Below are 11,084 nucleotides of genomic sequence, written 5' to 3' on the forward strand. Positions count from 1 at the left end.
CACAAACTGAGTGCAAAAACTGGAATACATGTCGCCAAAGGGCATGTTTCTCTGTGTAAGGGGGGAGCGGCACCAATAAAAATGTATTTACACGTTCATTGATCGTCACTGGACTCGAACGAAAATGCTCTCTCTCTCTCTCTCTCTCTCTCTCTGTCACCTCTCGATCACCTGCTGTTGGGCAAACATTTCATATCCCACAGAGAAGAGTGCCTGCCTGCAGGTGACAGCTGCTGAATGCCATATCAGACCTTCGCTGGAACCTCTGTACGATCGAAATATTTGCCTTCAGTTCAGTTTGATCCGAATGATCGTCGAAACATATGCAAATTCCATGCAAAGCGTTCACAAGATTTTGATGCCAAATCGAGGACTGGTTGGGTGACTGGACTGGGGGAAGGCCTTGACATATTTCACTTGAATTATGGGAATTGAACGTACGAGTGAGGAATAAAACCATAGTCTTTAGTTATTTAATTGGCGTTTATTATTGGAGAGTTCTAGGAATTATTTAACATGCTTGTGTTCGCTGCCTTAGGGCATAGAATAGTCTTAGTAGTCGAACCGAACCTTTCTCTTGCGTTTTACTACACGACACTTACCGTTGCTTCAGTTGCTCTCTGCTGCAGTCCTCCCAGCATTCGTAAACATAACTTATCTGCTCGGATAGGTAACTGTTAAATGGAAGTAAGATTGGCATCGTTTCATGTGTGCAATTCTCTCAATTCAAATGGAGAATTTATCTCTTGTAAAGTCATCTTTGTACATACATATGTAAGTACTTGTATGCACATTTCCCCTCCTTCTCAGGGAGCTTTAAATCCAACAAGCCTGCACGCAAAATATCCCTTTGGAAAGACAGGACTCCAACCCGATAGATATTCTCCACCAAAAGCACACAAACAAAGCTCCACGAAAAAGCTTCCAAGTTTAAGCGCAAAACTCACCTCTGGCTGTGGCACCAAGGATGTTTGCTTTTCCCAGGATACTCAGAAGTTACCACAACACGGCATTTCCGTGCTGCTGTCAGGGACTTTGCCACGCATTAAATAACATCAAAATAAACAAACAAATTGTGCAGACAATTGCTTCGCGGTCGTCCCTGCCTCAAAGCAGCCGCAACGAATTGTGCTAGAGGCAGAGGGGAAGGGAAGTGGACTATGACGTAGATTGAAGTGCAATGGGATGGGAAGGGGATTGGGTAAGGGGTGTGGGGTTGGGATTATCCTAGCGGAAAAGTGTGTACTCTACGCGTGGGTCGTGTGCCGCTCCCGAGATTCGTCGAATGGATTTGCTCTGGTTTGAATGCAAAACGCTAATCGATATAAACCAGACAAAGGTCCTTGGGCATCCTTATGTATGTACATATGTATGTATGTATGTATGTATGGGCAGGGGGTTGCTTGGGCTGTGGTCTGTGGCTGATGGGCCAACTCTTGACACTATCAATCTGTTTTCTCTCTGCGCGTTTGTTTGCTTCTTACGAGTGTGTGTGAGAACTGTTTGATTCAATTATCACAGCATAAATATGCCCCAGAGATTTGAGATAACCAGTGGGGAAACATCTGAGAAAGGATTGCACTTTGTTCTATGTTCAATGGAAGGTTTCACTCTTCTTTATCAATTTGCTAATTTCTCGCAAACGGGTTTACCCCCCAGATTAGCTGCAAACTTTCAATCTGTTTAATTATCATCATAAAAATACACAATCAAACGCGTTTCAAAGTGCGAAACTTGATTGGTTTTGAATCTAAATAGTGACGTTTTAACTGAATAGAATTCTACCTTCCTCGTACCATAATTATTGGCCTCCTGCGAGCCACTTTTCTTCCCACAGCGCTTCTCCCCGAATTAGCCTTCTGGTCCAACCCTTTGTGTACCTCCTCCAACCAGACCCAAATTAACATGTTCGGTTGCTTGGCTTAGGCCATGAGCCTTCTTCAAGTATTGTGCACAAATATGCAAATCCAATCAGAGTTCAGTTAACATTTATTTTATTTATTTTTCTAGTTTTCCCACAGTCAGGGTCAGCGATTAGCGTCTCCTTCGCTGCACTCGTTTGAAATGCGATAATTTAATTGTGGCCCAATGACAAGTCCGAAGCGCACCACATTCCAAACATCGTCCACAAAAAGGGGTTGGGATGGGAACAGTGAGACGGCACCCGTTGCAGGGCGGTTTCCCTTGCTGCATTTCCCAAAAGTTAAATTAACAATCGTGTTTACATTGGTTTGTAACAAGATTTCACTTAAGGATGTCAGCTTTGTGCCGTCACCACACACATTCCTGCTCGCTGTTCGCTGTTCGCAGTTCGCAGTTCCCTGTTCCTATTCCTATCTGCCGCTCAATCGCTTCGAACTGGATCTAGGGATCGTGTTCCGGGCACTTACCCTCCATCAAAACTGATTACTGTCATCACGGAACGGACGAAAGTGTGCGCCGACGCGTGTCGACAAGCAAATTTGTCTGGTAATGAAAAGGTTTGCGCATCCGCCCTGGCATATGGCCGCGCTTCCCTTTGTTCGACTCTACGACTGCTCGGGATTTTCGCGCCTCGGGTTAGGGCACGCGACCAGGTCGCTCGGTCGCCCGACTGGGCGGGCCGGGCCGGGCCAGTCAGCGATGGGTGAGATTGCTGCCCGATTGGTACGTAGCTAATTTACGCGTAAACCAAAACATCAAATAAACATAATTCAATTTCAACAATTGCCCCGTGACTGGTGTTGACAAAGGATCTGCGGCTGGATTCGAGTGGTTGCTGATCCTGTTTCTCCTCACTGCGGGGGGTTCTGATTCCGATTCTGGTTAAGTTAAATGATCCGTGAAATGTAGAGCATTCAGTGCTATCTCCCATGGGTGTGTAATTGTTCTGATCCCGTGGGAATCCAACTCCAGTTGCAGCTCGTCCCATCAACAGGTTCGATGGCCCCTATATAGAGCTCTCATTACTGACAGACTTTCCCGAGTCTGTATATCTCCCATATGGGCCGACATGTTGTCAAGTTTCAGGTGGAGTTGCGATGGGGTTGTCCTTGTTAGGGTTAGTCTCTGCTTTCTCTTCCTGCGCTTCCCCATTGACAAACATGGCGGCTGCCTGCTGTGCGAAATATAATGGCAAAACGTCAAAAACAGGTGAAGGAAGCACAAAGCCAAAACCGAAAAGGGGACTGCCACAAATGGGGGCGCAGTCGGTTAGAGCGGCTAGGAGATGCGCTGCAAAATAGAGAGAAGCACGAGACTTGAGATGGAGGAAGATGCCTGGATTGAGAGAAGAATTATTGTAGATTTTCCAGCTACAAATCTCTTCAATTGCTTCACATACTTATTATGAGAAAGTCTCTAAGTTTTTCGCCCACCACTCGCGACAAATCAATTACCATAATTAGCCAGCGGCCAGCACCAGCTCTACTGGGGGTGTAGGGCAACACCCAGAGGCCTCTTGGCTGAATGCCCACAGCAGCTTCCGCTTGAAGACCAAAACCGTGCCAAAACACCCTGTACGGGTACTTCTGAAACTCCGCCCACCCGTTTGAGGGCGCCGCACTGCGAATGGTTGGTCGGGATGCTGTTGCTTAAGGGTGGATTTCATGGATACACACGGTTCCATCCATGGCAGAGTTGTGGCATTTCCAATTGGATTTTGTGGCACTATAAAAGCGAGCCTTTTCCCGGGAGACTGACTCATTAAACATTCAAACTTATTGGCCAGCGGAAGTGCCAAAAAGGTGTTCGGAAAAATCTTAGAAAGTGCAAACAATAGAGACTAATCTGAAGTGCAGTGAAGTTCGCTCGGAAAATTCAAGAAAAATGTCGCGAAATCAATTGCCGGATTCGTCTTCATCACCGCCAATAAGGTGAGAGAGAGAGGTTCTTCTGAAGAGTGCACCAACAAAAATTGTTCCTGGAATTATAGGAAAATAATGATTAAACAATTCCGATAATTATTGCATTAATTAATCAATAAATATGCCATAAACTGCCACGGCAACTTCTAAGTTTGAGTTTTCCCCCAGAAAACTTTGTGCTAGCCGACGGTAACTCCCACAGACATAATACTTACGTATTTCATCTACATCTGCAGCCACATGCCGTTCCATAACTTTGATGATGATCTGATAAATGATCTGCCCTCCTGCATCTATGCGGGCCAGCATCAGGGCGGCGGCAACAATGGTGGCGGAGGTGCCGGCGGCCCAGGTGGCAGCTCCGGACTGCGCCTCAACTCGAACAATTTGCGGCACATACAGCAGCATTACATGCAACACGGAGGAGGTACACACGACTCAAAGAAATCAAAAACCAAGCCAGTAACATGTACAAAATATCTTGGACTTCCTAGAGAATCTCTTGGACTCCTCGACCAACCCAATGGGTGTGCATCAGTCGAATAGTGCCACGCCCTTGATGTGTAACAGTCCCAGTGCCAGCAGCAGTGGCGGCAACGGGGGCCCTGGAGGAGCCACAGGAGCAGGAGGTGGAGGTGTCGGAGGCGGGGGTTCCAATCCCAACTACGGCTCGGTGGGTGCCACAGCCGCATCCAGCTACAAAATGCAGCGACAGGCGGCCAATGTGCGAGAAAGGAAACGCATCCAGAGGTCCGCACCAACTGGGTACACCAAATGGTCTTTTCCATTTTAAAGATTAACACTGCCACAAGCCCCGAACCAGCAATGGTCGACTAACAAGCGTTTCCTGTCTCTTCCTCTATTCCTGTGCTCTTTCTCGTTGCGCTTTGCAGTAGCATCAATTCGGCCTTTGATGAGTTGAGGGTCCATGTGCCCACATTTCCGTATGAGAAGCGACTGAGCAAGATCGACACACTCCGCCTGGCCATTGCGTACATATCGTTGCTGCGCGAGGTGCTGCAGACCGACTACGATCCATTGACCTACGTGGAGAAGTGTCTGCGGGGCGAGATCAAAGCGGATCGCGCCAACTGGAACACGAGTGGTGGGTGTCTGCTGATAGGAAATAGGAAACTAAACAGAGGCAGGAGACGAATTCCTTTAACTGTGTGTGCTTTATTCGATAGATCTCACTGCTCGCCTCTCGTGGATCAACTGGGAGAACCTGGGCGTTCATCCGGGACGTCGCACGCTGCTCACTTCGCTGGCTCTGTCCTCGGAGCCCATGTGTGGTGCCCATTGCGGCATGCCATGAATGGGATGGTGTCCAGATTAGCCAAGCTAACTCTGGAATCGTTTGCTAAAAGCAACAACATCAAGTTCTTCCCATCTTCCCATTTAGTTGAAGTCTTCCTTCCCCTTGTACTATGATTTAGTTAAAGACTGACTGGCACATTTCTACAGTTACTAACAATAAGCAATAGTAATATATTTTATTTTGAAAAGCATCCAAAGACTCACAAAGAACCCCCACACACCAAAAGCAGCATCGAAGCAAGCAACTTCTCCCCCCAAATGGAGTTTAGTTGTTGGCGGGTGATGGCTGCTGCAGCAGTGTGTTTTGTGTGTGTGTGTGTGTGTGTGTGGGGGGGTTTTGCAATTACAAATCAATTCCTCAAATCATATTTCAGGATATATATATATGTAGTATCAGATCAGATCAGTTGTAAATAGTGAGTATTCTACGAAACGAAGGCCCGTAAGTACACGTGGGCCCAGTCGCGTTTCGTGGCTAACAGACACATATATAAGTTAGGCAACTATGTAACAACTTTAAAAGCATTTATATAAAAGAGTGCACACACACACACTCGAATATGTGTGTATGTGAGTTAATCTAGACGTAGACATAGACATATACATATTATTATAGGCTCTTCTTCCTTCCAACGTACATATACTCAAAAATAAATACTCTTTTTGATCAACAGGAAAAACAAAAAATAACTAAGAACACAAAATGTTTTGTCGTTTGTGGATGGATGGATTGTGTGTGTGTGTGTGTAGTTGTGTGTTTGACTGATAATACATCTAGACTCTGGAGACTGTTGTTTTGTTTGGCTACTAATCATTGCTACTGCAGGCTTCGTTCCGCTTTGGTAACATGGGTTAAAGTTTTCTTTTCGATTTGATTTGATTTGATTTCGTTGGCTAATACTCGAATCGCTTTTTGGCTTCAATGATAACACAGGCACACCTACATATACATATATAGAGCAGTACTATACGCAATGACATATTTTAAACGACTACGCTCCTAATAATTGAATTGTTTTCGATTGCTTCTCCAATTTGGTATTTGGTTTTTGTTGCTTGTTTGATCTAATATTTGATCTGCTGGTCTCTCGTAACTTCTCACAACAACTCTCAACCTCCATCCTCCTTATGCGGGGTTCAGCACTGCCACTTTCCGAAGGCTCTCCAGTTCGCTGCGTTTCAAGCGTAATGCAAACATGGACTCAATGAAGCCATGGCAGTCCGTCACAATGCTGTCCTGGATCATGATGTCGCGAAAGTGATTGGCCAAGGCGGCAATATCGTCGCAGGCCAGAATGCTGGTTTTGTGGGTGACAAACATGGCCAGGGCAGCACGAAAAACGATCTTGTAGCCCTCGGCAAACACACAATCCCAGATGCGCAGCACCGTCTCCACGGGCAGCACCTCCGCGAATATGCAGATGAACCACTTGCTGGCAATGACAGGATACGGAAGACCTACGAGCAGGGGGAAAGAGTGAGCAAAGCACGGAAATGCACATGGGGGCAGAGACTCACCCAAATTGTCCACATGCCGATTGACAGCGGGCACACGCCGAATCACGAGCTCCCGAAATACGGCAAGGTCTCTGAGCAGATTGGACATGTTATGAGAGTGATACTGTGGCACAATATTCTCCACGATATGCTTGAGCAGCCAGAAGGACTTCTCCTCGTCCTCGGTGACGATGAGCAGCAGCCCGGCAATGTAGTTAAGGCCCTGGCAGTAGCCCACATCGCGATTGTGGTGCGCATAGGCGATGAGGATGTTGTACAGGCGCTGCTTCTTCGTGTCAAAGTGGATATTGTCGGGAAACGTACGAGGTAGATCGATTGATATGGAATCGCTGATTTCCTTGTCGAAGGTTTCGCTGTTCAACAGACTGCGATATAGATTGGGCGCCCGCCTTTGTTCGGCTGCGGCGCCCGATATCTTCATCCAGACATCGGGACGGTAGGGGCCGGGTATGCCCTTGCGTATGTATCGCTTTAGCTTAGCATCCACCTGGCTGAGATCTGGGTTCTGCTGCAGTATCGCCTCCCATTTCATGCGGCGTCGTGTCAGCGTCTTTAGGTAGCCATCCATGAACTTGGAATAGTTCCTGTAGTCGAAGTTTTGGCCGCGTTTGAAGCCATACTCGTCCACATCGCTGCAAGCATAAATGAGGGTTTTGAGGCTGACTGAAGATCCACTGGAGCGTGGACTCACCTGAACTTTGAACTTGCGGTAGCATCCATAAGAACTAATGACTAGATTGTGTATTTGTGTATTGCTCACGTTTGTTTTGGTCGTTCGTTGGTCTTTTCTGTTAATTATTTGCTTTATTGTAAGGGTTCTGCTGCGTCAGTCAATCGGCTGTGGCTCTGGCTCTGGCAGTGGCATGGCCCCAAAATTGCTTTTTTGTATTCAGCGCACGTTGCTCGGTTACGTCGCTGCCGCTGGCGCTGCTTCCGCCGCTGCAACTGCAACATTCAATTGGGTTAAAGTTCATTAAACATTACTTGCCTTGCCACACAGCCCTTCATTTATTTTTAAGTCACTTTCAGCCTTGCCAATCGCCCACCTACCTTCACACACACTCTGCTACGGTGTCCTTGAACGGTGGGGTGGGTGGCCTTTTTGTGTGTGTGAGCCCCCACTCGTCGTTGCTGCCGCTGCCTCTGCCTCTGCTGCTGCGCTGCTTTCTGCTGTGGTAGGCGTTTTAGCGCGCCTCTTCACTGATAACATTTACCTCGCGCCACAGGAGTGAGGGGGCGGAACGGTGGGCACAGGCAGAGAATACAGGTGTCGCGGAGCACCTCTCGTTGGCCAACGGCGTGCTTTCGGTGACTGGTGATTGGTGCGATTGGAGCTGCCACTAGTGATTTCATTGAAGATTTATGTTTTATGTGCCACTTATCAAAATGGCTAAAAACTAGAAAAATTTTGTTGTTTCGCGTCTTGGTCAGTGTGACCGCGGAATTATCGATAAAATATACCGTCAGGGCCTCGAAAATATTCCAAAATATACTTTTTCATTTTCAAAATATACCGTAAAAAATACCGTGAATCTAAAATCATTTTCCTCGATTTTGATGTTCAATTTAATATTTCCAGCTGGTTAGGACTCTCAGCTTTAAAAATGTAGTTTTAGTCAAATTATCTTTTAATTCTCCGCAGGATTTGCTGCTTTTATGATACATCTTTCCTCAATTGATTGCATAATAAGTCTAAAACTAAGAAGGTCAACCCAAAAAAATATATTTGCTATACTTAATAATATAAATCCATTTAATCAACCGCTTATAATAATTAACAATGACTTTGCCTTAGACTGAAATGCTTTTAAACTATTCATATGTTTTGTATCTACTATGTATATACCGATATGTATACATACATTCTCAGTCTCTATAATCTCCAAATTTGTAAAGTAATTCATTGAGATTGTGACGGTTCGAAGGAAACCCCTCCTCCATCATCAGCGATCTTTTTTTTCCGACCGAATTTCTGTCTCTTAAACAATTATTTGTTTGCAACGCTCTTGATCTCGGATCGTAAGCAATTGCACTTGTTCTAGCAAATTTGTTATTGGTTCTTGTTGAGAAGAACTATTTTGAATTGGGGGCATGGCTCAAATTGGGGAAATAAAACTGCTTGTAAATGTTCATTGCAGCCACCCATCCCCACTGTTTACGAATAAATTCGAATGGGCACCGTTTTATTCAGCTAAACTGCGATAATAATCTTCAAGTTTCATTAATTTCTTAGTTTGCACTTAAACACCCATTGGTCAACAGAAGGTTATTTTACTCGATTTTAATATTTTGTATAATATCCAACTAAGACTCTCAGCCGTGGAACTAAAATTTTCTACGATTGTAAAATGCATTCGTCACATGATTGGCCTTCATGCATTTTTTTTATTGGATTGTTTACAAAAATTGCGATTTAACTGAAAGGTTTACAAAAAAAAAAAAAAAAAATAAACGCTACGTACAATTTGTTGCTGTCCACCCAGTAGTATGTGCCTTTGTGTACCCTGTTTCCATTATTTAATATTAACATTTCGTTTTCAAAGCTGCTCTTAAACATAATAATGGCTTAATGTTTCAATATTATGCAAAATTGGTTAAGATATCTCTCCAACGCAGATTTACTTGTTTTTTTCATTGATTAGAGCCAAAGATTTCCAGCATTTTCTCAATTCGAGGACATCCTTCCCTCCAAGGGTACTAAGTGTTGCTTATTCCATGAAAAATGTTGGGGAACAATGTTGCTGGTCCATGAAAATTATGCTGCCAACGGTAAAAAATACGGAAAGTGGGGATGGAATAAAGACCATTGTTGCGATGCAAATTCCCATGTTGCGAGAGAGAAATATCTCTTCAAAAGACCGTTAACGGTCACCCTGGTCTCGGTGTCCACCGAGCTATCAATAGAATATACTGACTGACCCTCACAAATATACCAAAATATATACCACCATACATGATTTCTACATGACATGACAATCCGATAAGTTGCATGATGTGTGAGATTTACACAATGCGATGTATCGAAATAAAATATGTGACTAAAATTATGTCTCTTTAGGATAAACAAAACATTAGATTCGTTTAAATTACATTCATTCAATTATACTATTATTATTGAAGCAATTGATTGCATAAAACCTCTTTTACCTGTGCCTTGCATGCCTATCATGCATGGGTTCCATCAAGCAGTCGTCTCGTGTATTTGACATTACGCAATGTTTAAAAATTAAGGCAAAAACATCGTTTGCTGTGCAGCAAACCTCCGAAATTTTACACTAAAAACTTGGGACATCGACAAACATTGCAAAATGCTGCGAAAAGCCACGATGGGACTCCTGGCAGCCGCTGCGGTAAAGGCAGCACCCGAACCGCCCAAAGCCACACAACCAAAGAAGGATGAGGATTGTTCACTCGTGTGCCGTCCCAGCGAATTGCCCATCTACGGCACCCTGCGCAAGACACAGTGAGTGGAGCGCAGCTCCAGTAGAGGCAACCACCAATCCCGACTTATCCACTTTTAGGCCCACAAAGGAGCGTCACACTCCGAGAGAATCGGCGCTGGAAAGGAATCTGCAGACTGGAGTGCGGACCGTGCGGGAGGAGGTGCAGGCTGGCTACCGGGCCGTGGCTGACCAGGCTGGCATCATCGGCACATACGTGGACACGGCGAAGGCCCACACGCAGCACACCCTCGACATCCTGAACGAGCCACAGAACTCGCTCCATCGCAGCGGCGCCATTGTGGTGGGCGGTCTGGCCGGTTTCATCTTTGCCGCCCGCGGCGGCTTTGTCAAGAAGGTGATCTACACTGGCATTGGCTCCGGAGCGGTTGCCTCCTTGTGCTATCCCCGCCAGGCGGAGGAGAACTGTCGCGTGGTGCTGCACGAGGGCCGCAGGATCTTTGCCGTCGCCTACAACTTCATTAAGGGCGTGAAACCCGGCGAGGAGGTGCCCATTGAGCCCATCCAGAAGTTCCCCACCTCGCTGCAGGACCTCAAGTACCTGGCCCTCGACCTGATCGATGAGGCCAAGGAGGTGGTCTTTCCCAAGAAGAAGTAAACACAGAGGCAGGGCCTTGGCTTCTGCAAACGAACATAAAATCGAACCGGAAGTGTGAACTCTGCGATGCCGCGCTTCAATTCTTTCCGATTTTTTGTGATCAATCTAGATAATTCTTTACCTCTTTCTCGCCCTCTCCCTGCGGAGTACTTCACGGAGTAGCCACAAAATAAATTCGCGTCGCGTCCCAAAAGTGAAATCTCTGTACAATTTGTATCTTTGTATCGATCTGATCTGCATGTGTGTGTGTGTGTGGGCCGTGCACAGAATCTCTCACATGAATCTTTGAGTGATTAATTGTTGAAGCATCCGCTGGCTGTTGTCTGTTGGCTCGGTTGCTTGGTG

General features: G+C 45.8%; 3 protein-coding genes across 5 annotated transcripts; 2 read left to right on the forward strand and 1 right to left on the reverse strand.

Moving 5' to 3' along the window:
• The first annotated feature begins 3,701 nt into the window (after positions 1–3,701).
• LOC117899800 (twist-related protein 1) lies at positions 3,702–6,019 on the forward strand. 3 transcript variants are annotated; one of them, XM_034810083.1, is made up of 5 exons: positions 3,702–3,854; positions 4,082–4,272; positions 4,340–4,622; positions 4,739–4,950; positions 5,033–6,019. In XM_034810083.1, exons 1-5 carry the CDS (start codon positions 3,808–3,810, stop codon positions 5,158–5,160), a joined length of 861 nt encoding a protein of 286 aa, XP_034665974.1. In that variant the 5' UTR covers positions 3,702–3,807; the 3' UTR covers positions 5,161–6,019. The 3 variants fall into 3 exon arrangements, with proteins under 3 accessions (XP_034665974.1, XP_034665975.1, XP_034665976.1); XM_034810084.1 differs by having other exon boundaries at positions 4,340–4,610; XM_034810085.1 differs by having other exon boundaries at positions 4,340–4,595.
• A 13-nt stretch (positions 6,020–6,032) lies between these two features.
• LOC117899799 (growth hormone-regulated TBC protein 1-A) lies at positions 6,033–8,125 on the reverse strand. Its single transcript, XM_034810081.1, has 4 exons — positions 7,731–8,125; positions 7,372–7,625; positions 6,681–7,312; positions 6,033–6,620 (listed from the first exon to the last, which is right to left on the reverse strand). Exons 2-4 carry the CDS (start codon positions 7,398–7,400, stop codon positions 6,289–6,291), a joined length of 993 nt encoding a protein of 330 aa, XP_034665972.1. The 5' UTR covers positions 7,401–7,625; positions 7,731–8,125; the 3' UTR covers positions 6,033–6,288.
• Positions 8,126–9,894: 1,769 nt separating this feature from the next.
• On the forward strand, positions 9,895–10,938 carry LOC117897224 (MICOS complex subunit MIC27). Its single transcript, XM_034805941.1, has 2 exons — positions 9,895–10,143; positions 10,202–10,938. The coding sequence occupies exons 1-2, from the start codon at positions 9,989–9,991 to the stop codon at positions 10,737–10,739; spliced, it is 693 nt and encodes a 230-aa protein (XP_034661832.1). The 5' UTR covers positions 9,895–9,988; the 3' UTR covers positions 10,740–10,938.
• Positions 10,939–11,084: the final 146 nt, after the last annotated feature.

Source organism: Drosophila subobscura, chromosome O (assembly GCF_008121235.1).
Source record: "Drosophila subobscura isolate 14011-0131.10 chromosome O, UCBerk_Dsub_1.0, whole genome shotgun sequence".
NCBI lineage: Eukaryota > Metazoa > Arthropoda > Insecta > Diptera > Drosophilidae > Drosophila > Drosophila subobscura.